General features: G+C 39.9%; 4 protein-coding genes across 7 annotated transcripts in view; 1 reads left to right on the top strand and 3 right to left on the bottom strand.

Moving 5' to 3' along the window:
- Positions 1-1081: 1081 nt before the first annotated feature.
- On the bottom strand, positions 1082-5852 carry LOC117776386 (sodium-dependent neutral amino acid transporter B(0)AT3-like). Its single transcript, XM_034610251.1, has 12 exons — positions 5699-5852; positions 4624-4764; positions 4306-4443; positions 4013-4194; positions 3759-3869; positions 3557-3669; positions 3346-3474; positions 2888-3044; positions 2600-2804; positions 1620-1779; positions 1367-1529; positions 1082-1255 (listed from the first exon to the last, which is right to left on the bottom strand). The coding sequence occupies exons 1-12, from the start codon at positions 5850-5852 to the stop codon at positions 1082-1084; spliced, it is 1827 nt and encodes a 608-aa protein (XP_034466142.1).
- A 702-nt stretch (positions 5853-6554) lies between these two features.
- Positions 6555-13067, bottom strand: LOC117776696 (sodium-dependent neutral amino acid transporter B(0)AT1-like). Its single transcript, XM_034610866.1, has 13 exons — positions 12982-13067; positions 11546-11763; positions 10816-10956; positions 10500-10637; positions 10243-10424; positions 10047-10157; positions 9046-9158; positions 8830-8958; positions 8554-8710; positions 8239-8443; positions 8001-8160; positions 7408-7570; positions 6555-7324 (listed from the first exon to the last, which is right to left on the bottom strand). The coding sequence occupies exons 2-13, from the start codon at positions 11742-11744 to the stop codon at positions 7118-7120; spliced, it is 1905 nt and encodes a 634-aa protein (XP_034466757.1). The 5' UTR covers positions 11745-11763; positions 12982-13067; the 3' UTR covers positions 6555-7117.
- Positions 13068-13161: 94 nt separating this feature from the next.
- The window catches only part of fhod3b (formin homology 2 domain containing 3b), a 98212-nt gene continuing 83448 nt past the window's right edge, over positions 13162-27925 (top strand). The window contains exon 1 of one of the 4 annotated variants that reach the window (XM_034610862.1): positions 13162-13380. In XM_034610862.1, the coding sequence (XP_034466753.1) occupies positions 13195-13380 (186 nt within the window). In that variant the 5' untranslated portion in view covers positions 13162-13194. Of the gene's footprint in view, positions 13381-22739; positions 23282-27925 lie in introns of those variants that run through there. The other 3 variants (XM_034610861.1, XM_034610864.1, XM_034610863.1) reach the window with 3 other exon arrangements.
- LOC117777198 (sodium-dependent neutral amino acid transporter B(0)AT1-like) lies at positions 16422-21556 on the bottom strand. The gene is made up of 12 exons (XM_034611813.1): positions 21358-21556; positions 20924-21064; positions 20561-20698; positions 20291-20472; positions 20096-20206; positions 19544-19656; positions 19324-19452; positions 18559-18715; positions 18244-18448; positions 18007-18166; positions 16715-16877; positions 16422-16616 (listed from the first exon to the last, which is right to left on the bottom strand). Exons 1-12 carry the CDS (start codon positions 21554-21556, stop codon positions 16422-16424), a joined length of 1893 nt encoding a protein of 630 aa, XP_034467704.1.

The following is a 27925-nucleotide window of genomic DNA, read 5'->3' as shown; positions in this document are numbered from 1 at the left end:
CGTGCAAAAAAAAAAAGTTACACAAAGGACACATGCAACACTACATGACTCTTTATATATGCATGTAACAGAGGGTGAAAAGCAGAAAGATATATTGCATCACAAAATAAAATCTGTTCCTTAGGCAAGATGATGCATAATGTTAATAGAAGAAAGACAATAACGCTAATTGAACATACAAACAAAACATTTCTACCAACATCAGTCCGTGCACCATCTCTTGTACACATTTGTAATGAAAATCATTTCAATATTTTTAATAACGTGCATATCGCAAACCAGGAAATTAACTGTTGTCTTCTTTTAATCAAATATCAACACAAATCACACAAATCCTTTTTTCTTTCTCAAGGATATTGTCTTGCACTGATTCGATCTGGCTGACCGTGTTTGCATTTCCTTCCCCAATATAAATACGCTTGTGTCAATCTAGACAAAATTAACGTTTTAATTTAGCAAATATACTGAAATTACAGCTGCTGCTGCTGCCAATGCAATATGGCAATAATGTGATTTAATTTGTCATAAAATGAGAAACTTACAATACTGCACCATACAAAGATGTCAAATTTAAAAAAACAGGAAAAACTTTGTGTTTGTATTTTCAAAAAAATACAGTACATACAACTAGAATGGTACTCAGTAGAGCGCACACCTCCTCTGAGGGCCAATAGGCCCCTTAAATTCAGTCAAGCTGCACCAAATTGCACAAACTCATATCAGTTCCCTTAATATGCTTGGTGTCATCGAACTCTCTGCATTGTCTTTTGAAAAGTTCACAAAAATGTAAAAAAAAAATGCAATGTTATAGACGGTAAAAACAAATAGCTAGATCTGCCCCCCTTTATAGAATCCACTCAAAAAGTTAATACCCAACCCTTCCACCATGTTTCAATATAATTGGTTCTGCCGGTTTTTTTGCATAATCCTGTAAACAGAAACGGCAATTACACCCTTGTCAGAGGTGATAAGATATTATTAAATGACAAAATAGCTCACATGTGCTACTGGTAGCTCTAAACATGTGTGATAAAACAAACCTTTATTTTTATTTATTTTTATGTACAAGTCCATTACAGAATTAATTTGTATATGGGTTTTGATTGTTCCTGTTCATGATGTAATTCTTCAGGAAGCCGCTGAATCTGTAGAGAGCCACTAGAGGAATGGACAGGACAGGAAAGACAGATAACAGCACACAAATGGTATACACCCATTCAGGATAGTGCTGAACATCAGCGAGGGGGAAGTTTACCTGTGGGGGTAACGGAGTGGAAAATCAATGTTTAGTTGTTTTTTTACACTTTGAGCTAAATACAACAAAAGTTCAGCTGTGATGTTGCGGAGCTAAAAAAATCGGCCTTACATAATCCGGGTTCCAGGTGTTATATGTCGGTCGTTTTTCAGCCTCAACCACAACATAAGCAATGAAAACCACCAGCAGCATTAAAGGGCTGATGAAGCGCCAGGTGGCCTGCCAGTAGAGGTTCGGCCTATGACCTGTCATCTTCTCAACGTCGTCATTAAACCTGCGGGTGCACGGAAGCACCATGTTAAATCAGTCAAATATGTTGTAATGTTGCAGGTAAAAACTCAATATAATTAAGTGCAAACGTCACCTGTTTATTCCGTAGATATATGCCACACTGATGATCTCAAAGAAAGCTATGATGAGCAGAGGCATGGATCCCACGTAGCTGTTGAAAATCTCCAGCCAGTAGTTTCCAGATCTCAAAGTAAAGATGAGCGCAACAGCAAAGGAGGTAAGACAAATTAAACCTGTGAGGAAACAAATGAAAATACATTTAGTTTTTGTTATTGCTAGTAATTAATAAGCCAAAGTCCCTAAAAAGGAAACTTTAACAATCTTCCCTCCTAGCAGTTCAAAGTTTGAGAACACCTTAATTTTTCAAGTGAAGAAAAATTTAAATATAATGACAGCATAGAACAAATACATAATAAATGTTTTGAAAAGTAATCATGGACTCTTTAATTCTAAATTTAATCAAAATAGTCTCATCCAAACACACTGTTGCAGAAGTTCCCACAAATGTGTTTTTCTTTAACCTTCTGTCCAGTTCATCTTCAACCAGCTCAATGGAGTTTAAGCCTGGAGACTCTACTGCTCTTACATTGTCGAGTTTTTTTTTTCTAATGCTTTGGGTCTTAGCTGTAGGATGAACCCCTGACCAACCAGTCCCTCTTCCTTTGTTCCTTGTCTGGGGCAGGTCCAGAGGGAATTCACTAGACTACAACGGCTTACTTCTCAATAAAAACAGGAAAATTGAGTGTTAGTGTTCTAAAATGTTTGAGTTATTAGTAATCTGAAAAGCCCATTCGTGTCTGAAGGAATCGTGTGCTGCGTGCACAGATGCTGGTATCCTGTGGGAACTGGCTCTCTGACTCTGTAGATAGTAATGCAGATGTTCACATTTCTCACATGTAATTGATTTCACATGGGAAAAACTAATTTCCCAAAGGCACATTTGCTTTGAAACAGCAGGTGGGCCGTGTGTCATGATCACTGGGATGTCATGACACACTTAGTTATCATGTGTATTGCAAATGTCATGTGAAGTTATTGGATCTTTCAGTTTACCTGTGAAAACCTCCTTCGGAATCCAGCGTGGAACCATGTGCAGGTCCAGCAGAGGAGTGAGGACTCCCTCTAGATTCCCAAACATGGAGGACAGGCCCAGGCTGAAGAGCATTACAAAGAACAGCACCGCCCACACCTGAGAGCCTGGCATCTTTATCACCACCTCAGTGAACACAATGAAGGCCAGTCCAGTCCCAGAGGCACTCTGCAGGTAGGATGTGATGCGTAAACTCACACGAAACATTGTTTGGTCAACTGTTATCAGAGGTATTAAAATAGTAACTGTACCTGGTCCAGGAAAGTCTGAAGATTGCAGGTTTTTAGACTGAGGCTTTCAACCTCTGAGGGATCAGTTGAGTTGAGATTGTTAAACCAGTGATCGTAGTTTTCAAGAGTTATGTTTTCATCCCCAATGTTAAAGGCATTTGTCAATTGTAGAATGTTCCTAAAATTAACAAGACATTCAATCAGTCCATTAATAATACGATTAAAAACATCATGCTTCATATAACTAACTGATTTCAAATTGTTGTATGACACTATAATCTAATATAATATGATACAATATAATTATGGGATACACATACATTACTATAATGTGATTTAGTCTGATTGGTTTGGGATCTGACAAATTCTAATGAAATAATCATCAGTTGCACATTTAATAATAATAATACTGTATAATTGTATAATTATAGATCTGTAGATGTACTGTGGCACACCATAATTACTTCAATGCTACTTACCAATTTCTGCAGTCATTATAGTTTTCATTAGCTTTAAATCCAAGAATGGCAAAAATAGGAATTGACGCATATATCGATGTAAAGCTGTTCACACATCCAACAATCAGGGCATCCCTCTCGCAATTATTCCTGCGAAGATAGAATACTATATCAGGTTTTTTAAATTTATTTCAATATACTGTGAATTAACATTAGTTGAGAGTTGTCGTACTTCTGGGGGTTATAACTGGAAAAAGCAATAAGTCCCCCAAAGGCCAAAGACAAAGAGAAAAATATCTGAGTGGCAGCATCCAACCAGACCTTAGGATTCTTGAGGGTTTCCCACTGCGGGAAAAACATATGCATGTTTTGTTAGATTTCAGATCTTGCATTTTGTGAAATCTTGAAAATATTTCAGTAAGATGCCAACATACATCTGGAGTGAAGAGATATATCAAGCCGTCACTTGCTCCATTCAGAGCCAAGGCTCTTACCAAGAAGATGGTCAGAACAAGATATGGAAACGTGGCTGTGACATAAATAGCCTGTTGAGAAAGTTTAGACATTGATCTACTATTTAATATCCAACCTTAAAATATGACTTTCATGTGCAGATATTCGTATGAATTCTGACAATGAACCCGCTGTATCATATTTTTTTAGACAGATACAGATGAGCATGTTTTACCTTCCCAATAGTCTCGATTCCACGTATGAAGCAGATGTACACGAGGCACCAAGCAGATGCCAGACACAACACGAGCCCCCACTGTAAAGACCCACTGGTCTCGATGTCTGGTGTTATGTTGAGTGTTTCATGATACCAGAAATAGTTCACTGGTGAGCTCTTTTCACATTCAGCTACATACCCTGCATCAAAGAGAATATATTATTAAATCAAGATTAATTAAGTCATTGGACTTAATTGTCTTTTTATCTCAGCTATAAAAAGCATTTATATTGTGATGATGTAACAGTTACCGGTATGATTCGAGTTTAATGGGCAGCTCTTCCAGGGAAGTGGACTTTGAAAGGAGTGGAAGAAGTACCAGAGGATCCAAGCCAAGATCATGTTGTAGAACAGACCAACTAGGAAGGATACTAGCAATGAAGCAACACCTGTGTATCAGACATAGATATGATCCATCATAAATTCATTTACAGTACAGATGGCATTGATCTCAATTGATGAAAATTCAAGTTCTATCACGTTCCGTTGTTTATTCCACCATTTTGGCATCTAGATTTTCGGAGTGAATCCAAAATAGGGTCACGTTCATTGGTACCAGATGTTCTCACCTAAACCTCCCATATATGGGGAGATTGAGTTCCACACTCCAACGCTTCCCATGCGGAGCTGTTGTCCGATGGCCAGCTCCATGTGCAACAGAGGAAGTCCCTCAAACACGAAGGCGATGACATAAGGAATCAGAAATGCCCCTTGAAATAAAAATGGAAATATCATTTTTTTAGTAAGGTATTGACTTTACCTTCAAAAGAATAAAAGACATGGGCATTGGCTTCAAGGTCATACTGTTTCTGTTTACTGCACATTTTATTATCAACAGTCTGAACTTTATCTGCACTGTACAGAATAGGAGAGTGGGGGGGGGGGGGGGGGGGGGTAATTAAACAATCCAACAGTTGTTAGTCAGTCACAGCTTTGAAGATCTAAGCAACTACACTTTGCAAAAATATAAGCATGAGCTACATTCACATAATCACTCTCATCGGTGAGATCCAAGTAACATCATATAATAATATAATCTCTCTGGTTTGACGTGTTTTTGGATTCAATAAACACACAGGCTAAAATTGTATTTTAATACCTAAAAACCAAAGGAAATAAAGCCAAACAGAGGAGAATTTGATTAAGACATGTCGAGAGTCATATAAAAACTATTGAAATCATACAGTATGTGGATGTAATGGAGTTGCAAACATAATTTCTGCAACTGGCAAATATGACACAGCATGAAAATGTGGGTGTCATGCCACTCATTGAAATGTATAGAGTAAGACTATTAACTGAGTCAGACGATGTTGGTTAAATAAAGGCTGAAGAAGAAACTGAATGTAAAAACAAGATTCACATTGCATTCTGGAGAATATGAATAAATCATTTTCCAAAAGAAAAGTTTTCTTCATAATTGTAATTGTTGTTATTGTCATACAAATAACAAAATATAACTTATTTCTAGGAGTTTATTTTCCGTGGTTGCTAATTTTGTGGAGAGAACCTTTTGATAATCGACTGTAAAATGTTTCCTGACATGGGAAACCCGAGTAAAAGGCCATGTTTTTGCCAGACTGTCCAACTTTACTTTTCTTTCATAACAAAGTGCATTATAAAATGTGATTTAAGTGTACTTACCGCCACCATAGATTTGACACAAATATGGAAATCTCCACACATTTCCAAGTCCCACAGCAAAACCTATGCAGCTCAGCAAATATTGAACTTTATTGTCCCATTTTGGCCTTTCGTTGATCTTTTTCAGTTCGGCACTTCCAACTTCTCTATCCATCACTTTGTTGTTCCTTGTTGTTTTGGTAAATTATATGAGGCAAGCACACATCTGTTCTTGCCTGTTTGACCTTCCTCTACCTGTTCTAAACAAAACCCGGGGACTTATTACCAGTTTGTATCAGGCAACAAGGGGCTGATATTTGCTCAAGCAGCCTTATATTTCTTGCTGACTCTTGAAGCTGTGGGAACAATGTGGCTTATTAGTTTAATAAAGAGCCCTTGTGCGAAGCCACATTATATGGTGCTGATAACAGAGGCTGTTGATTGTAACTCAAAGGAGTTAAATCGGGAACCCAGTGTGATAGTACACGTCTTTTAATCACCGTGTGAGTGTGTGTGCATTGTGCGCTTGGTGCATGAACGCCCACAACGTGAGCATTATCTTCAGAGTTTATGCTTTGTTCTGTCCGCCTGCAGAGGACGATCATTTTTCGGGGGGGGGAATAGAATGAGTGAGAGTGTGGCAAAGAGCACGAAACGCAGCTTTACAATGAAACAAGGCTTCAAAACAGCAAGTTAGAGATCGGTCATGTTGTGTAAACAAATTTATTTTCCTTAAGATACTGCGGCACGACAAATATATTACATACACATAGTGTTTATATAGTGACCTATACATGTATATGTTTGCACAGGGTATGCATTAACCCTCTGATGCTTTTTTTGTTATGTGATAGTGACACAGTTTAAATTACTGATATTTGCATTTGTCAACAATAGTAATCAAACACCACTTGCACTACAGTTTAAAACATGATGGAATTCCTTATCAGAAGTAGTAACAAAAAAGTAAAATGCTTTACATCAACTCATATATCATATTAATCATTCAAATCTATTATTCTATACCGGTAATCAGAAAACTGGGTCGTATTACATAGTACACAGTTATACACTTTACAAATTAGAGGGGAATGCAGTTACAAGTTGATTAAAAATAACAATATATCTTTTTATTATATGGCTCCACGTCAGATTCCTTCTGGGGCAGAACTTCCTTTACTGTAGCTGTCAAATCACATGTTATCTTATGTTCATTAGATTTCTCATCTCTAGTGTAATTAGACACCAAATATAAATATACGCAGTTAACGATGTCTCACTCAGAATTATTGAATCCCAAGTTACACGTGGACTATACAACATAATACGACTCCTTTTATAAAAGCCAGTAGAATATTGGTGTTTTGAAGCTATGGCTACCCTTTTAAAATGTCATAGATAAAACCATGATATCCTTCCCTTCAATTTTGTTAAAGTATATCAGACTGAGATTTTGTTTGACTCACTGGTGACTTCAATTTCATCTGACATATCGAAGTGTGACTTGTCACTTTTCTTTGTCTTTCTCCTGATACATTTCCAGAGGGCAACACAAGGTACAGCAAGACTGGGTATTCCTGCCAATATAAAAATGATCACATTGATCCAGACCGGATATAGTTTGTCCTCCAGGACCGGGAATTTCTCCTGCAAAGACAGACAGAGGATCCATAATTAATATTCAATGCATTATTCAAGGTAGATAATCTCAAAGTAAAATGTATATTTACCGATTCTGGATCCCAAACTTTGTAAAAGAGCTTTTCAGAAACCTTAGTGACAAGGTAAAAGACCAAGATGACAAACATGATGAGCGGGCTGATGACTCTCCAAGTTGCCTGCCAGAAGATGTTGGGTTTGTGTCCAATCATGAACTCAATGTCGTCATTGAACCTATAGGAGGACAGTGACACACACGGGACATTGTCAACAATATGCAAAACAACAATTTTGCCTAACAAAGGGGAAGCTATAACAATGCAATGCTTTTGATACCTTGACTAAGTCAAAGCTCATGTCCATTCTCCAGGTTTATGTGGAAAAGGGCTTTGGTTAACGTCACTGAAGTAGTTAAGATAAATTGAAAAATATTTGTTCCAATTCTAAAAATGAAACAACAGTGCAGCTATATCACTATAACTATTATTATATTGTTCACATTCTACATAATACACCACACTAGTCTTTATTGTGTCATAGGTCACAACTTAGTTTTTTCAGGGGGGTTTTACTGTCTTTGACTTCACCACATAGCTTGAAAAACTAAATTTTTTAATGATATATAAACAGAGTTTACAAACTAGTAATTATATTATAATATTACCTATCTATCCCATAAATGTATACCACTGAGAACATTTCGCAGAAGGCAACAACTAGCAGGGGGATGGATCCTCCGTAAGTGTCAAAGAGAGCCAGCCAGTAGGTTCCTGAGGCTTGGACAAATATCAGACCCACCAGACAGCACACTACACACGTTGCACCTGAAGGAGAGAAAATCATTTTACATATGTACTAGAATGCCTTGTTGATTGATAATAACAGAACAGATGTAGACTTACCAGTGATGGCCTCCTTTGGCCATGACTTTGGGAAAACGTTCAGGTCTTGCAGTGGCACTAGAACTCCTTCAATGTTACCAAACATAGAAGAGAGGCCCAGGCAGAAGAGCATGATGAAGAAGAGGACGGCCCACAGCGGTGAGAGCGGCATCTTGGTGATAGCCTCAGTGAACACAATGAAGGCTAAACCAGTTCCTTCAACTCCCTAGGCAGAAACACAACACTGTGTTATAGCAAAACGCTACATGCTCAATTTGAAGCTGCTGTCCTGGTGCATTCATAATTGTAGTCCGACCTGCTCTGAGAAGATCTTACCTCACTGAGAAAAGTGTCCAAGTTGCAGGTTTTCAGATCCATCCCTTGAACAACACCAGGGTTTGTTTCATTGTAATATTGAAGGGCGTCCTTGTAGTTGCTTTCAGTGACGGCGCCCTCAGCCAGATTAAATGTATTTAGCAATTCTAGGATGTTTCTGAAACCCCAAAGTCATTCACTTCAAGAGATTTTTACTGTTGAATTACTGCTGAGGAAAAAATACTGTATATTAGCTGTTATAATGTATAATTAGGCAAAAATGTCATAGAAACATACCCAGAAACACAGCTGTCGAATCTATCTGTCGCTCTGAAGCCGATAATTGTGTAAACGACAGTTGCAGAAAAGACAGAGGTGAAACCATTGATGACGGAGATGATCACTGCGTCCTGTTCACAGTTGTTGCTAAAGGAGAGATAAGTTATTTTTATTCGAGGCACAGCACATATACCTTTAACTTGAAATGAGAGTTAAACAAGATGATAAACTTACTGCACTGAGTTGTAGCTGGAGAAGGAAATGAGACCACCGAAAGCCAGAGAGAAGGAATAGAAAACCTGAGCACCTGCATCAAGCCATGTTGATGGCTTTGCCAGCTCTGCAACCTGGAAGAGTTTATGATAAAAGTACGTTAGGAAAATATGACATCATATGGCAGCTCTCGTTGAACAGAGTGTAAGGTATATTTAGATGAAAAGATGTCATTAATCTCTGTTACAAAATACTACTGTAAAAAAAAAAACTTTTAACAGCATTAAAACATGGGCTTTTTGAATACTGCATATTCAATTCATTCTGATTTGTTATCAACAGGAAGACCAGTGTTATCTTATTACACCAGAAATCTCTGTCTTCCTGACTTTGGCTCATATACCTTGATAACCATTTATCTTATCTGCTTCATAATTGGCATGTGTATTGTTAAGAGTCCAGTGAAGTAAAATATTATTAATCTTTGAATAAAACAACACTCTGCAGCAGCAGCGGATGGGGCTCATCAACCGAAGTCACACAGCAACGACAACTGATTATCCACTTCAGGGTTCTAGGTACCGAGTCCAGCAGCCGGTCTTTATTTGCTGTTGCTCAATTACTGCAGTCGCATTTACAGTTTTTGAAAGAAAGCTGCAACCAGCATCACCACAGGCCAGACAAACAGGCAGGTTTAGAACGGACACTGCACTGGTTGAAATGGAGGAAACTCTCTGTTGGGCTGTTTGTCTTTAGTTTGTCTCGACAACCGTTCTACCCCTCGACTTCAAATTTAGCTGGTGCATTGCTCACTTCACATATCGTGTTTCTACATGTTACTTGATGGGAAGAAAGAACTCAGGCCAGTACTCTTCATGCAGGAAAGGAAAACAATAACAGTACGTCATGGTACAGTGTTGAAGTGTGAAGCTGTTTGGATGATGAAACTCCAAACAGGATGAACACAGGCCAAGCAATGAACCCAACAGGCACAGTACTGGGATTATAAAAGTACAACTTACATCCGGCGTGAAGAGAAACTTTAGTCCATTCAAAGATCCTTTCAGAGTCAGTCCTCTGATCAGAAAGATCGTCAGCACCACATAAGGAAGAGTTGAGGTCACATACACAGCCTTTGGGAAAATGAGATATTTACATAATTATTATTTAGCTGAATTCAAAATCTTCTTTAAAATTGAAGTAATCATTGATCCATACCTTTCCTGTGGTCTCAATCCCACGAATGATGCAGACGTAGAGCATAGCCCATGCACAAATATGGCATAACAATATCCACCACTGCAGCCCACCGTCGTTCTCAATCGCAGGAGTTGTGTTCAAGGTCTCCCTGTACCAGAAATAATCCACGGGGGAGCTCTTCTCACACTCTGGGATAAATCCTGACAGAATTTAAGAACAGTGTGTAACACCAAGCTTCAAGCAACACACTCTAAGTACAGATGTGTAGCACTAACCTGTTAAATTGGCATTCAGAGGACATTGACTCCATGGCAGAGGCTCCTGGAATGAGTTGAAGAAGTACCACATAATCCAGGCAAGGATGGTGTTGTAGTAGAGACTGATTGTAAGAGACACACACATGGATGCAATTCCTGCAAAAGAAGGGTTTAAATGTTTTGGAATGGTTTTCATCTCCATTGGTCTGTCTGTCTTTCTGTCTGTATATTTGTGTGAGTTAGCAGGATTACACAAAATGAGGTGAGGAAAGAAACCATAAGATTTTTTGTGTGGATTTAGATCACGGAGCAGCCAAAGGAAAATGTTGCTTACCGATACCAACTAAATAAGGATGAATTGTAGCCCACAACTTCAAGTTCCCTTTTCTTATACGCTGACCGATGGCGAACTCCAGATGCAGAAGTGGGATTCCTTCAAGGACCAGTAGGATCAGAAACGGTATCATAAATGCACCTTGAGGACAAACCAAGGGAATGTTAGCATTGTGACACTTAAACGTTTCTGTACCTTTCACAAACGTCATACGTTTTTGAAATGTCTAAAAAAAATCAGAAAGCTGAGTGTTTGGATTCTTGAGGCAGGAAATACATTACAAAACCTTGTTAATTATTCAGAGAGTATTCGCATGGTGATTTATTATGCAATGAGCAATCCATTCAAGCTTTTGCAGCAGTTTTTCAAGGTTTTCCTGACAGTAATTATCTTTTTTATGTGAATGCAAATCAGTTACAAGCCAACGCTTGCTATTATGAAACAAAAAGCCACAGCAAATGATTCCAATCACACAGAAAAAACAATGTAGCGATAGATAATATACGGGAAGAATTTCCTTTTATAAAATGTTCTTTCTTTTTCTTTTTTTCACAGGCTGGCAACTGAAAATGTAATCCTGGTGGCAATAGCAGACACATACAAACGTCATGCTCTTCCAGTTTGTCCTGAATTGAACTTAATGAGGCATTAATTCTTTCACATCTTCTTGAGCAAGAAAAAAATAGTCAAATATGGAATAAGTGCAATAAACTATGAAAGCATCACTTGCCTCCTCCATGACTCTGGCACAGATAGGGGAAGCGCCAGACATTTCCGAGCCCCACACAAAACCCCACACACGTCAGCATGTACTGCGTCTTGTTGTCCCATTTTGGTCGGTCTCCAGCCTCATCCTCCTCCAGCTTGTCCAGCTGCTCGTGGGACAGTAACCTGTCCTCCAGGCCCGGATTGGGGATTTGTAGCTTCATGATCGAGGAAACACTGGACCTGTAGTTTGTTTTTAGCAATAATGTGCTGAGATGTAAATTGTATTGCTCACACCACGAGATGTACCGGACCCCTGTGATAGACTGACTCCACTGTGATGTCAGAGAGCATCAGCAGGAGGTGCGCAGCCTTTTAAGTGTGACAGAGCAAGATGCAACTTGGCAATTAACCAGAGTCTTATCTGACAGGGATGGGTCATATTACAGAGTTCAATGTTCACGTGAGCTTTACTAGAGATAATAAACAGTTTTATAGGATTTATTGTATGGCAGCACCAGTATCAGCCATTTCACGTAAATGACAAACATGTTTTTACTTCCCGTTAGCGGTACAGTATGTAATCTTGAGTTGGATATCGAGCCTCGTATGATCTTTTATGATAAAAGAGATAGAAAATCTATCATCATAATGTGAAATATGAGATGTAATAACGTCCTAATTTGAGTCCTGTAGACAGTTTAGTTTTATTTGCTCAGTTCTTCAGTTGTCTAACTGATTTATTCTGATTCATGATATGTCAAACATTATAACTTCTCCCATAACAACCTGCATATAGAGAGTTAATGAAAAATCTGAAACAATGTACAGTAACATAGATGAAATCAACAAACTAAAATACTTCCAAGACAAATGATTCCAGCACTTTAAACAATTATCACTTATTCACAGACAGATAAGAATAATAAATATAATAAAGTCATGGGGTGTTTTTCATGTTGAACCATAAATCTGTCATCTACGGTGGCCTTGAAGTGCTTATTACTTTGATTTGCTGTCGTGTTGTTTGATTTGTTGTCGTATTTTGTGATTTGCTATTGGGTCTCTTGATTTGTTGTGTTTTATGATTTCTTGTTTCTCATTTGCAGTTGTGTTTTTTCATTTGCCATTTAGTTTTTGAGTTTAGTGATTTGCTCTTGTGTTCTCGGATTTGTGGTTGTTTTGTGAGTTGTTGTGTTTTGTGATTTACGGATTTGTAATACTACCCATCGGGTAGTATTACAAATTTGTCCGAACTGTCATTGCATTATATTTCCATAACTTTGTATCTTGGCATCATACATTTCCAGCATATCCGGTTATTTCCACTCTCAAAAGCAGAATGAATTTAACTGTACCTCCACATTGTTATGTTTTCCCATTTGCCTTTGTGATTTGCTCTTGCTCTGTTTTTTCCACCATTTATCTACTCTCTAGCTTCTGTATTTGCTTAATATCTACCTGATCGCGTCTCTCTCTGAGGTTTCCCTGGATGTTACTTCAGTGCGCACTGTCCCGAGTCCTCTGCGCTGCGTGACGTGAATGGAGAAGGTCCAAGGATAACAAGAGGCTGCAGGGTTTCGCTGCTGCAGGAGACCTGCCGGCAGTCCGCTGGCCGGGGGAGGGCTGTCTGTCACAGGCTGTGGTCATCCATTTATTTTAATCATCTCCAAAATGCCTGTGCATGGATACATCATGGCTACGTTCATGTGCAGGGTACAGTTCTTAGATGATACTGATCCATTCAACAGCACCAATTTCCCCGAGCCCACCAGACCACCTCTGTACACTTTCAGGGAAGATATTCCTCTGATCAATCAGATTGCTGGAGTCCACAGGCTGCTGAAAGCCCCACAGAAGGTATGCACTTTACTTTTCACTCTCATGATTTTGTCCATGTGTCTATAAAATTAATAATTAGCCTGAACATGTTGATGTGGTTACCACCAAACAAACCTAATGGACCATTGGTTGAGTCAATGACTGTGATGCTGATGCAGCATCAATGTACATTAAAGTTATTACATGTACTGTCAGTACAGGACAGGCCCATGATATGACATTATGTGAATAATATGAATATTTTGTGGATTTAAATAATATTGGAGGTTAATAGACATCCATTATTTGTCTTGGGGGAGGCAGGCATCTGTTAATGTTTACCTCAACCACAACACTAATCCCCTTTCAGCTGAAACTTCTCACTATTCATTATCCAGACTAAGACCTTTCAAAACCTTTGCAAGTTTTCGGTCTGTTTTTGTTGTGTGAGAGAAAAGAAAGAATCAAGGTAACAGAACATATATTTATATTGATTAGTTGGCTGCGCTAAATAGTTTAATATTCCTTCAAATTAAAATCAAATTCTTATTATGTTAACTATGTATCACTTTGCATTTGTGCTATTCATGAATGGGCAGACTGAAGTCTAGGTAGGAATCCACTTCTGCTGTTGTCACTAAACCCCAGTCAGAGTGCATGGGGTCAAATGGCCAGTTGGTCAGTTGTCGAGGGATGGATGAGGCTAACTTCTGATCTGGACCGACCTAGATCAGGGGATTTGTATTAGAACCCATCTGATCTCATCTTCATTTTGTTACGTTTGGTCAGCGCTATCACGTCAGGCTTTATTTATTCATTCCTAAATCTTTGAGAAGGTGAAACTTTACACGTTGTTTTTGTCCTTCCCAAGATCCACAACTGCATGGCCAGTTTTTAGCAGCTGAAAATAACTGAATGTTTCTCTTTGGTCTGGTGTAATTGCTGTGCTTAAGTTTCCCTAAAGAAACCCAGTGACAAATATTGTAAACTTAAAGTCGGTTTTCTACTTATTTTCTGGAGGCCTCTGATGGCTCATCTTGAGAAATTCTGTTCCAAATAGACCACGTGTAAACCAAACGCATTTCCATAAGGTCTCGTCTACTGTCCTTCAAGTTTAAACAAAGCAGAGAGGCCATAGCATCTGAGGTTAAGTCTTTTATTGAGCATTCATCTTGGTCTGGTCAGGATGTTGAGTAAATAGAAAGTTAATTTAGGTCTTTCTTCATTCTGTCAGATCAGGGGGTATAGAGCTGGTAAGATAAGCCTCAGGATGCTGTGGATCACCACAAGCCTGGCTCTGTGTCGCCACATTTGAGCAACGAGTTCTCAAATGTGGTTCTCTCAACGTGTTAAGACCTCTGACAACAAACCTGTTGTCTTTGAGGTCCGTCTCTATGGTGCAAGTCGATCCGGTACAAATAGCACACTGCTAACACATGGTGCAGAGGGAGTCAAAACAGCTAGCATATGCTGTCTCTGGGCTGGTGCTGTCAGTTTCAGTCTGCAGTCTCAAGAGGGAAGTGTGTGTGTGTGTGTGTGTGTGTGTGTGTGTGTGTGCGCGCGCCCGCATTACTTTATTATTACTTCTTCAGGACCTTTCCCAGCATAAACACCGAGGTTTTTGTTTGGCTGTCCACAATAAATTGTGACATGGAAACAGTTGTTTTTCAATCACAGCTGGGAAGAAGATGTGAGCAACAACACTTTGCAAAGTAATAAGCACAAGCTACATTCACATAATCACTCATCGGTGAGATGCAAGCAACATCATATAGTGTGTAATCCCTCTGGTTTGATGTGTTTTTGGATTCATTAAACCACTTTTTTTAACATCTAAAAACAAAAGGAAAGAAAGCAAAACAAAGGCGGATTTCCTGATTCAGACACGAGGAGAGTCATATAAAAACTATTGGAATCAAACATTACTGATGTTAATGTTAATGTTTGAATGTCAATGTAATTATCAGTGAGTTACAAACATCATTCCTGCACATGGTAAATAAGATACAGCATTTAACTCGGGTTGTCATATCTGTTCAGTCATCTCTGCATCATATCTTCAGCCGTGTCTCATGTGTGGCGGCCACATCAGCAGCTGCCCACCAGTGTTAGTATTTATTAAGATTTGATCATATTTTACACCCAAACATTTACAAATAATGACAAAACACATAGTCCTTCAAATGTGACACTCTTTATTCAGTTTTCTTTCTAATTTGGGTGCAATCAATTGTACGTTTCGATAACATATTTCTTAGAATGGACTGAGTGAAAAAGTCCGCGGAGTGACTGTTTTCATACTTTCAGGGTACCTACAGACCCCCTTCAAGTCATTACGGATAGTAAAAACCCAGAAAATGTATTTTACACAATATGGGCCCTTTTAATGTAAAAACAAAGTTCACGTTGCAGTAGAACGCATTATGGAAAATATGAATAAATAATTTTCCAAAAGGAAGGGGTTTTTTTGTATTGTCATAATTGTTATTGTCATAAAAATAATAAAATGTAACTTATTTCAAAGGTTTTTTTTTCCATGGTTTCTAATTTTGTGGAGAGACGCCTTTGATGGCTGTGAAATGTTTTTTTTTAACTGGGGAAACACAACCCAAGTGAAAAGCCATGTTTTGGCCAGACTGTCCAACATTACTTTGTTGTGTCAACATGACAAAATGCATTATGAAATGTAAATCAAATGTTCTTAACTCCACCATTATTATTTATTAATCAATATATGAAGTAGTTCAACAGAGAGGTTTATTTTTTTATTATATGGCTCCAAGTCAGATTCCTTCTGGGACAGAATGTGACTGTAGCTGTCAAATCACACGTAATCTTATGTTTATTAGATTTCTCATCTCTAGTGTAATTAGACACCAAATATAAATATACACAGATAACGATGTCTCACTCCGAATTATTGGGTCCCAAGTTAAACGTGGACTATACAACATAATACGACCCATTATAAAAGCCAGTAGAATATTGGCTTTTTGAAGCTATGCCTACTATTTTAAAATGTCATCGATAAAACCATGATATCCTTCACTCAAATCTGAAAAAGTATATCAGACTGAGATTTAGTTTGACTCACTGGTGACTTCAATTTCATCTGACATATCGGAATGTGACTTTTCACTTTTCTTTGTCTTTGTCCTGATACATTTACAGAGGGCAACACAAGGTACAGCAAGACAGGGTATTCCTGCCAATATAAAAATGATCACATTGATCCAGACTGGATATGGTTTGTCCTCCAGTGCCGGGAATTTCTCCTGCAAAGACAGACAAAGGATTTTTTTTATATCAACACATGGCAAATAATCAATACATTATTCTAGGTAGATAATATCAAAGTAAAATTTATATTTACCGATTCTGGATCCCAAACTTTGTAAAAGAGCTTTTCAGAAACTTTAGTGACAAAGTAAAAGACCAAGATGACAAATATGATGAGCGGGCTGATGACTCTCCAAGTTGCCTGCCAGAAGATGTTGGGTTTGTGTCCAATCATGAACTCAATGTCGTCATTGAACCTATAGGAGGACAGTGACACACACGGGACATTGTCAACAATATGCAAAACAACAATTTGGCCAAAAAAAAGACAAAGCTATAACAATGCAATGCTTTTGATGCATTACATCACATTACATTTCACTTAGCTGACACTTTCATCCAAAGCGACTTACAATAAGTGCATTCAACCATGAGGGTACAAACCTAGAACAACAAGAATCAATTAAGTACAATTTGCTTCAAAAAAATGTAAGTACCATATAAGTGCAACTAAGCACATTATAACATTTTTTTTTGTTTTCACCAAGGTGTAGTTGGAAGAGATATGACTTTAGTCTGTGGCAGAAGATGTGTAGACTTTCTGCTGTCCTGATGTCAATGGGGAGCTCCTTCCACCATTTGGGAACCAGGACATCCAACAGTCGTGATTTTGTTGAGTGGCTAGGTGTGTCTCGCAGTGAGGGAGCAACAAGCCGATTGGCAGATGCAGAGCGGACTGGACAGGCTGGGGTGTAAGGTTTGACCATGTCCTGGATGTGTGAGTTTCAGGGGTAAACACTGTGGCCGATTAGTGACATATCTTCAGACGTAATAAAACAGAAAAACACAACATGCCTCCATACAGCTTGTGTTGTGTCATCCAAGTGTCCACAAGCCCCGACATTCATATTCGACTCGAAACAACGTCATTTACACTTTTTAAGCCTAAAAGCTAGTAGACGTTAGCATTTCCAACGGTCCCTGTATGCACCTCGTTGGAAGATATCAGCGGACTTATAGGCTTAAAACTTGGTGTAAATGACGCCGTTAAGAGTTGAATATGAATGTCTGGGCTTGTGGACACTTGGATGACACAACACAAGCTGTATGGAGGCATGTTATGGTTTTTCTGTTGTTTTATTGCGTCTGAAGTAGGACTCACCATTGTTGACTTTAATTGTATTGGATTCTGCTCAAACAAAGTTTACCCCTGAGAGTCCAGAAGTGTTTTGTGGACTCAAACACCTACCTTTTTTCAGGGGGTTTGACTCTCTTTGACCTCACCACATAGCTTGAAAAACTATATTCCTTACATGGCATCAATGCACAAATTACTTTAAATGCTATATAAACATTGTGTTTTTTAAACAAGTATTTCAACATTACCTATCTATCCCATAAATGTATACCACTGAGAACATTTCGCAGAAGGCAACAACTAGCAGGGGGATGGATCCTCCGTAAGTGTCAAAGAGAGCCAGCCAGTAGTTTCCTGAGCCTTGGATAAATATCAGACCCACCAGACAGCACAGCAGGCACGTTGCACCTGAAGGAGAGAAAAGAATTTTACAATTGTACTAGAATGCCTTGTTGATTGATAATAACATAACACTCAAGACTTACCAGTGATGGCCTCCTTTGGCCATGACCTAGGGAAAACTTTCAGGTCTTGCAATGGTACTAGAACTCCTTCAATGCCACCAAACATAGTAGAGAGGCCCAGGCAGAAGAGCATGATGAAGAAGAGGATGGCCCACAGCGGTGAGAGCGGCATCTTGGTGATAGCCTCAGTGAACACAATGAAGGCTAAACCAGTTCCTTCAACTCCCTAGGCAGAAACACAACACTGTGTTATAGCAAAACGCTACATGCTCAATTTGAAGCTGCTGTCCTGGTGCATTCATAATTGTAGTCCGACCTGCTCTGAGAAGATCTTACCTCACTGAGAAAAGTGTCCAAGTTGCAGGTTTTCAGATCCATCCCTTGAACAACACCAGGGTTTGTTTCATTGTAATATTGAAGGGCGTCCTTGTAGTTGCTTTCAGTGACGGCGCCCTCAGCCAAATTAAATGTATTTAGCAATTCTAGGATGTTTCTGTAACCCAAAAGTCATTCTGTGTCAGGGTTTTGTATTTGTTAGTGTTTAGTTTCCTCGGTTTCCAAAGTGTTTTCTGTTTATTAGTACATCCCTGTGTTTCATGTTTCACACTCCGGGTTCTGTTTCCTGTTTTATTTTGTAGTCTGGGTTCTTGTGTCTCGTGTCTAGTTTTACTTCCTGTCTGTGATTGTCTGCACCAGTCCTCATGTGTTACACCTGTGTCCCATTGCCCCTGCCTTCCCTGTGTCTGTATTTAAGCCTCGGTTCTTCCCTTTGTCCTTGTCGGATCGTTGTCTATTGTCGTATGTCGGTTGTGTTCTCCTGTCCTGGTATCCTGTCCTGATCTCCGATGTTGTTCGTATCTAGTGTCTCCTGAGCCTCTGCACCTCTGCATCCCCGTGTAAGCTTCCTGTGTTTTCCCCCTTTTGTGTTCCCAGTTGTTTTGTCCGTTAAAGACTCGTTTTTGTATTAAAATTACACTCTTTAAGTTTAAACTCTGCGTCTGGGTCCAACTGCCCCACACACCGTGACATTCTGAGATTTTTACTGTAAAATAATGTATATTAGCTGCTGTATAATTTGGAAAAAAGGTCATAGAAACATACCCAGAAACACAGCTGTCGAATCTATCTGTCGCTCTGAAGCCGATAATGGTGTAAACGACAGTTGCAGAAAAGACAGCGGTGAAACCATTGATGACGGAGATGATCACTGCGTCCTGTTCACAGTTGTTACTAAAGGAGAGATAAGTTATTTTTATTCAAGGCACAGTACATATACCTTTAACTTGAAATGACGGAGAGTTAAACAAGATGATAAACTTACTGCACTGAGTTGTAGCTGGAGAAGGAAATGAGACCACCGAAAGCCAGAGAGAAGGAATAGAAAACCTGAGCACCTGCATCAAGCCATGTTGATGGGTTTGCCAGCTCTGTAACCTGGAAGAGGTAGTATGTTAGTTCAGGGTTCTGCGTGCTGAGTCCAACAGCCGGATTTAACTTGTTGTGGCTCAATTACTGCAGATCACTTTTACAGTTACAGACAGAAAGCTACAACCAGCATCACCAAGGCCAGACAAACAGCACATTCAAAACAGGCAGGTTTAGTCTTTTTAGATTGTCTCAACAACCGTTTAACCCACCAACCCTAAAATCTGCAGTTGTAATGCTGAGGACCTACGGAAGTGTAGTGACGGTTATAAAGTTTTTGAGATGACCAGTTCACGAGGACACTTCAAATATCATGTTTCTACATGTTACTTGATGGGAAGAAGCTGTTTGCATTATGCGCCAGAAAAGCAAACTCCAAACAGGATGAACACAGGGCAAGCAATGAACCCAACAGGCAATGTACCAGGATTTTAAAAGTACAACTTACATCCGGCGTGAAGAGAAACTTTAGTCCATTCAAAGATCCTTTCAGAGTCAGTCCTCTGATCAGAAAGATCGTCAGCACCACATAAGGAAGAATTGCGGTCACATACACAGCCTTGGGAAAATTTTATATTTACATAATTATTATTTAGCTGAATTCAGAATCTTCTTCAAAATTGTAGTAATCATTGATCCATACCTTTCCTGTGGTCTCAATCCCACGAATGATGCAGACGTAGAGCATAGCCCATGCACAAATATGGCATAACAATATCCACCACTGCAGCCCACCGTCGTTCTCAATCGCAGGAGTTGTGTTCAAGGTCTCCCTGTACCAGAAATAATCCACGGGGGAGCTCTTCTCACACTCTGGGATAAATCCTGACAGAATTTAAGAACAGTGAGTAACACCAAGCTTCAAGCAACACTCTTTAACATTTTTGCAAGAGTACAGATGTGTAGCACTAACCTGTTAAATTGGCATTCAGAGGACATTGACTCCATGGCAGAGGCTCCTGGAATGAGTTGAAGAAGTACCACATAATCCAGGCAAGGATGGTGTTGTAGTAGAGACTGACTGTGAGAGACACAAGCATGGATGCAATTCCTGCAAAAGAATGGTTTAAATGTTTTGTAATGGTTTTCATCTGTAGTGGTCTGTCTGTCTGTCTTTCTGTCTGTATATTTGTGTGAGTTAGCAGGATTACACAACAATCTACTAGAGACATTACCATAAAACTTAGTGGAAGGATGTGGTATGGGTGAGGAAAGAAACCATAACATTTTTGTGTGGATTTAGATCACGGAGCGGCCAAAGGAAAATGTTGCTTACCAATACCAACTAAATAAGGATGAATTGTAGCCCACAACTGCAAGTTCCCTTTTCTTATACGCTGACCGATGGCGAACTCCATATGCAGAAGTGGGATTCCTTCAAGGACCAGCAGGATCAGAAACGGTATCATAAATGCACCTTGAGGACAAACCAAGGGAATGTTAGCATTGTGACACTAAAACTTTTCTGTACCTTTCACATACGTCGTTATCCGTTTTTGAAATGTCGAAGAAAATCTGAGATTTCACAAGCTGACAACTGAAAATGTAATCCTGGTGGCGGTAGCAGACACATACAAACTTCATGCTCTTCCAGTTTGTCCTGAATTGGACTAAATGAGGCATTAATTCTTTCACATCTTCTTGAGCACTACTGTTAAAAAAATGGTCAAATATGGAATAAGTGCAATAAACTATGAAAGCATCACTTGCCTCCTCCATGAATCTGGCACAGATAGGGGAAGCGCCAGACATTTCCGAGCCCCACACAAAACCCCACACACGTCAGCATGTACTGCGTCTTGTTCTCCCATTTTGGTCGGTCTCCAGCCTCGTCCTCCTCCAGCTTGTCCAGCTGCTCGTTGGACAGTAACCTGTCCTCCAGGCCCGGATTGGGGATTTGCAGCTTCATGATTGAGGAAACACTGGACCTGTAGTTGTTGTTTTGCGATAATGTGCTGAAATGTAAATTGTATTGCTCACACCGCGAGATGTCCCGGACCCCTGTGATAGACTGACTCGACTGTGCTGTCAGAGAGTGTGACCGATCAAGAATCCATGGCAATCAATCAGAGTCTTATCTGACAGGGATGGGTCATATTACAGAGTTCAATGTTCTTTACTGGAGATAATAAACATTTGTATCGGATTTATTGTATTATCTTCAGTTGTCTAACTGATTTATTCTGATTTATGATATGTAAAACATTATAACTTCTCCCATCACAACTTGCATAAAAAGAGTTAATGAAAAATCAAACACAAATACTTCCAAAACAAATGATTCCAGCATTTTATGAAACAATTATCACTTATTCACAGACACTGATAAGAATAATAAATATAATAAAGTCATGTTCAAGGTTCAAGGTTAATTTGTATTAAAGCCCATCAGATCTCAACACATCTTGTGAATTCACGTTTGTCCAAACTGTCATTGAATTATAACTTTGTATCTTGACATCATCCATTTCCAGAATTTTGTTATTTCCGCTGTCAAAAGCAGAATGCATTTAACTCTACCTCCACATTGTTGTGTTTTCCCATTTGCCTTTGTGATTTGCACTTCAGGGCCACCGTAGTCAGCTGTTTTTTCAGCTATGTATCAACTCTCTAGCTACTGTATTTGTCTAATATCTAATTATCTAACATCCACTGTATTTATCTAACATCCATTGTATCTACGGTGGCCGAGAGAGTTCAATGTGCTGCAAATTAAGAAAGAAAAAACACGTGCAAATTATGGAAAACAACTTCGTGAATTTGACGACACATGTGCTGCAAAAAGTTGTGAAGTTTGTGAAGTTATTGAAGTCTGCTACTCGTCAGTTGTGATGGAACTTCACAAAGCATTGAACTTCATCCAGGTACATCACTTTTTGGGGTCCCCATGAAACATAAAACGTTTTCGCAATTTGCAGCGTTTCTCTATTTGCAGTGCGTTGTGCTCTCTCGGCCACCGTATGTATCTCTCCACGCATTCTTCATCGAATGCTTTCTGCCTGCTTCACTGCAGCTTGCGCTCTGTACTGCTTCACTTTGACCACTGGAGGCCGCCATTGCGCCTGTATCCGCAGCTGGCCCTGCAGAGCTCTGGCACAGTTTGCTCTGGAGGAGGGAGCCGCTCACCATCGCTGTCACAGGGTGCCAAGTGTTGCAGTCCCGTCCGCAGTCTGCCTCAGCACCGCCCGCAATGCCCTTGGACACCGCCGCCCCGCACACTCCCGCAGCGCCCTGACTGGCCGCGTCTCTCTCGGAGGTTTCCCTGGATGTTACTTCAGTGCGCACTGTCCCGAGTCCTCTGCGCTGCGTGACGCGAATGGAGAAGGTCCAAGGATAACAAGAGGCTGCAGGGTTTCGCTGCTGCAGGAGACCTGCCGGCAGTCCGCTGGCCGGGGGAGGGCTGTCTGTCACAGTCTGCGGTCATCCATTTATTTTGATCACCTCCAAAACGCCTGTGCATGGATACATCATGGCTACGTTCATGTGCAGGGTACAGTTCTTAGATGATACTGATCCATTCAACAGCACCAATTTCCCCGAGCCCACCAGACCACCTCTGTACACCTTCAGGGAAGATATTCCTCTGATCAATCAGATTGCTGGAGTCCACAGGCTGCTGAAAGCCCCACAGAAGGTATGCACTTTACTTTTCACTCTCATGATTTTGTCCATGTGTCTATAAAATTAATAATTAGCCTGAACATGTTGATGTGGTTACCACCAAACAAACCTAATGGACCATTGGTTGAGTCAATGACTGTGATGCTGATGCAGCATCAATGTACATTAAAGTTATTACATGTACTGTCAGTACAGGACAGGCCCATGATATGACATTATGTGAATAATATGAATATTTTGTGGATTTAAATAATATTGGAGGTTAATAGACATCCATTATTTGTCTTGGGGGAGGCAGGCATCTGTTAATGTTTACCTCAACCACAACACTAATCCCCTTTCAGCTGAAACTTCTCACTATTCATTATCCAGACTAAGACCTTTCAAAACCTTTGCAAGTTTTCGGTCTGTTTTTGTTGTGTGAGAGAAAAGAAAGAATCAAGGTAACAGAACATATATTTATATTGATTAGTTGGCTGCGCTGAATAGTTTAATATTCCTTCAAATTAAAATCAAATTCTTATTATGTTAACTATGTATCACTTTGCATTTGTGCTATTCATGAATGGGCAGACTGAAGTCTAGGTAGGAATCCACTTCTGCTGTTGTCACTAAACCCCAGTCAGAGTGCATGGGGTCAAATGGCCAGTTGGTCAGTTGTCGAGGGATGGATGAGGCTAACTTCTGATCTGGACCGACCTAGATCAGGGGATTTGTATTAGAACCCATCTGATCCCAAAACAACTTCTGAATCATGTGTCCAAACTGTCATTGCATATGTTGCCTTGACATTGTATTTTGACATCATGTGTTTTCCGCATATCCACTTATTTTTATTGTCAAAAGCAGAAAGCATTTTCTTATACCTCCATTTTGTTATGTTTGGTCAGCGCTATCACGTCAGGCTTCATTTATTCCTAAATCTTTGAGAGAGAAACTTTACACATTGTTTTTGTCGTTCAAGATCCACAACTGCATGGCCAGTTTTTAGCAGCTGAAAATAACTGAATGTTTCTCTTTGGTCTGGTGTAATTGCTGTGTTTAAGTTTCCCTAAAGAAACCCAGTGACAAATATTGTAAACTTAAAGTCGGTTTTCTACTTATTTTCTGGAGGCCTCTGATGGCTCATCTTGTGAAATTCTCTGTTCTAGATAGACCACGTGTAAACCAAACACATTTCCATAAGGTCTCGTCTACTGTCCTTCAAGTTTAAACAAAGCAGAGAGGCCATAGCATAAGGTTAAGTCTTTTATTGAGCATTCATCTTGGTCTGGTCAGGAAGTTGAGTAAATAGAAAGTTAATTTAGGTCTTTCTTCATTCTGTCAGATCAGGGGGTAGAGAGCTGGTAAGATAAGTCGTGGACGCCTCAGGATGCTGTGGATCACCACAAGCCTGGCTCTGGTAGAGCAGGCCACTCAGCCGGACCGGCAGGATGGGATGGGAATGCCTTCCACTGTTTTAGCGAGGAGAGGGAAGCGGGGTAGAATTAAAAACACAAACAAAGAGCTGATGTACTTTTGCCGTCGACATGTCTCAGTTTAGCAGAAGGCCAGCTGGACCTCAAAAGAGAGGGAGCCCCGGTGGTGGGTTCAGTGCCTGGTTAGTGAGATTTGGCCTCATGGGCTTTAGTGGTTTTGTAACTTGAGGGAGAGGTGCTTGTGTTTTTAAAAAATCAAAATAACAGGTGGATGACGAGACTGTGTCGCCACATTTGAGCAACGAGTTCTCCGATTGACACCCTCAGACGTTTGTGTGTTTGGTGACAACGTGTAAAGACGTCTGACAACAAACCTGTTGTCTTTGAGGTCTGTCTCTATGGTGAGAGTCGATCCGGTATAAATAGCACACTGCTAACACATGGTGCCGAGGGAGTCAAAACAGCTAGCATATGCTGTCTCTGGGCTGGTGCTGTCAGTTTCAGTCTGCAGTCTCAAGAGGGAAGTGTGTGTGTGTGTGTGTGTGTACTCGTTTTTCTTACTTCTTCAGGACCTTTTCCAGCATAAACAGTGACCTTGTCAGGACCAGTAGACCATATGGAGACCAAAGCCCAGTCTTAATTAGGCAATTTCTGAGGTCCTGCTTGAGGTTACGGTTAAGATGTGAATTGTGGTGTAGTTAAGGTTAGAGTTAGGCATGAATAAGTCATGATGAAGGTAAGGGATAAGGTTATGGTTTTGCTGTCCATAATGAAGTGACTTCAAAGTCCTATTAGGGATGGCTGCACAAACCTCTGTGTGTGTTTGTGTGTTTGTGTGTGTGTGTGTGTGTGTGTGTGTGTGTGTGTGTGTGTGTGTGTGTGTGTGTGTGTGTGTGTGTGTGTGTGTGGTTGTTTTTTACTCTTCATGAGAGCAGGATTATGTTGTACATAAGAGGGCACAGTGGCTCTGCTATTTCAATGACTCAAACATCAATTAGTATCAACTCTGTGAGTGTTAGGCATGAAAAGCTTTTCTGTTGTTATTGTCGATAGAAAGTGCAATTATTCACTCACTGCCTTACTCAGCTTTGTCATGAATATTACATCGTCCTTGTCAGATGACGCAATGTGCATGCTGTCCTTTTGGAGTAAGTCCAAGTCTGCAGTTTTTCTCCACACACATCAATGGACCACTCGTCCTTCTTGTACTTTCCTCTCTGTCTGTGCTTTGCTCAGACTGCGTCTCGGTGGCCTTGAGGCCCTGCATCATATTGCAAAGCAAAATGAGAAAGTGTGGCCTTGGAGAATGGACTCTCACTTTACCAATTTCAATTTCGGCCCAGTTGTTTTCCTGCATTTTTCTTCCTTCTTTCTTGAGAAATTACAGAGTCTCAGAATGAGAAGTTATGTTAAATGCTGTAAAATACAGGTTCTTCCTTCATGCCTGTCAAGAGTCCCTTTGAATTATTTGACACATTGTTATGCAGAATTGAAGTTTTGCCAGTCTCTGCGTTTCGGACGATTGTCTCCGCAGAAGAATTCTGCATCTGTGAACGGACTCATCTTCTGAATGATTGACAGGAAGTTAAGATTACTGTTGCAGTTTCTCTTTCATGCATCAGTTGGGTTTTAATTTGTTTTAAATCGCTTGTCTTCGGAGAAACTACGCTCACCTTTATCAAACAAACTTTAAGCTTTAAAGTGGCTCACTCTAATTTATATATATAGTCACAGAAACACTTTGTTTTTTAAATATGCGCAAGCCATTGGTATTGTTATCATTTGGATATTATGAGTTTCAAATCTACAAGTTGCACACAATATATATATGCTTTCACATTTCAGTTGTTTTTCCCTTGTGGAAGACAAAGACATTTGAAGTGAGATAGCAGTTTAAAATGGAAATTGCATGGTGTTTATTTTTAGTCCTTTCTGCCTTAACTGCCTCCCTGGTCAGTGGACCACAGTATGGTGGTTGAAGGGAGAGGCCAGACCTCAGTGTGTGAGCAGAGCACTTGTGGTGACTTCTGGACTTGGCCATCACAGGGCCACCGTGGGTTCACGTCCTGGGCGCAGGGATGGCGAAGGAAGCCTCTGTTGCTTGTAATCTCATAGCACTGTCCCTGGATTAAGGACCATTTATGCGTATCAACCTGACCTGGTTGTACATGGTAAGACCTGCAACCAGTAATCCAGGTTGCTTGTATAATGAGCACCTAAAGTGACACAAGTGAGAGGATGGATGGATGCACAGCTCAGTCGATGGTTCAACAGATGGGATTTGATTAATGGACAGACCTGCGTAGTTCACATAGATTCTTCTGCCTTTTCTTGCTTTTGGTCTGTGAGTTAAAACCTTGTGTGGAGAAATGCATTTCTTGCTTCCACAGCTCGCTAATTACTGGTTACAGCTGCAAATTCTGCCCAATGTTTTGTCTATTTCAGGTTGTGACACAGAGCGTGAAGCTAGAGGAGAACAAACATTTTTCCTCTTCCTTTTATCCAATGCATTTCCAAAATACTTGGTAAATGTGCATATAGTAAAAACTTTAACTAAGATATTAAATCAGATTAAAATTCATAAATTGAAAGGTTTAAAAGCTTTTACACTTGCAGAATACTTTTTTCATTGGGATTGTAAGTGATGTTTTTTTCTGCCACAAACATTTTTATTTTGAATAAACAGAAGAAGAAGAAGCTAGTGGAGACTTAGAGTAAGCAGTGGTGCACGGAGAACATCTTAAACAAACAAGACAAACAAGAGAAGAACATTAACTTAAATTCACACAGTGGATTTTCGATTCAGACATTAGGGAACTCCTGGTTGTACTAAACTGACAAGTTTGCCGTGGTTTCAAAAAGTTTTCCTTGGTTGAGTGTCTCGCAGGTTATGCAGGGCCACTGGTCAACGTATATGATTTAGCGTGTCTCCTCCGTCACGCTACATTTCATATTACTGTCACACCCATTATTTTCAAAGGCATGTCAGTCCATATAGGCATAAAAATAGTGGGCCTAACTTTGGCTTCTATGCCTGGATTTCCTGTCAGTCCAAAATCTGTCCTGTAATCTGGAGAAGCACTTGCCTCCCCCCTTCTGCCTCTGTACAGTAAAGCTTTGTTTCTTTGGCTTCTGCTCTGTCTACCTGTCTCCCTTTCTCTCTATCTCTGTCTCTTCCTATCTCTCAGTCTGCCTCACTGTAAGAGCATAAACAACAACCTTTAAATAAGACTTGTCAC

The sequence above is a fragment of the Hippoglossus hippoglossus genome, chromosome 16 (assembly GCF_009819705.1).
Source record: "Hippoglossus hippoglossus isolate fHipHip1 chromosome 16, fHipHip1.pri, whole genome shotgun sequence".
Classification (NCBI taxonomy): domain Eukaryota; kingdom Metazoa; phylum Chordata; class Actinopteri; order Pleuronectiformes; family Pleuronectidae; genus Hippoglossus; species Hippoglossus hippoglossus.
This window is presented reverse-complemented; position numbering and strand designations above follow the sequence as displayed.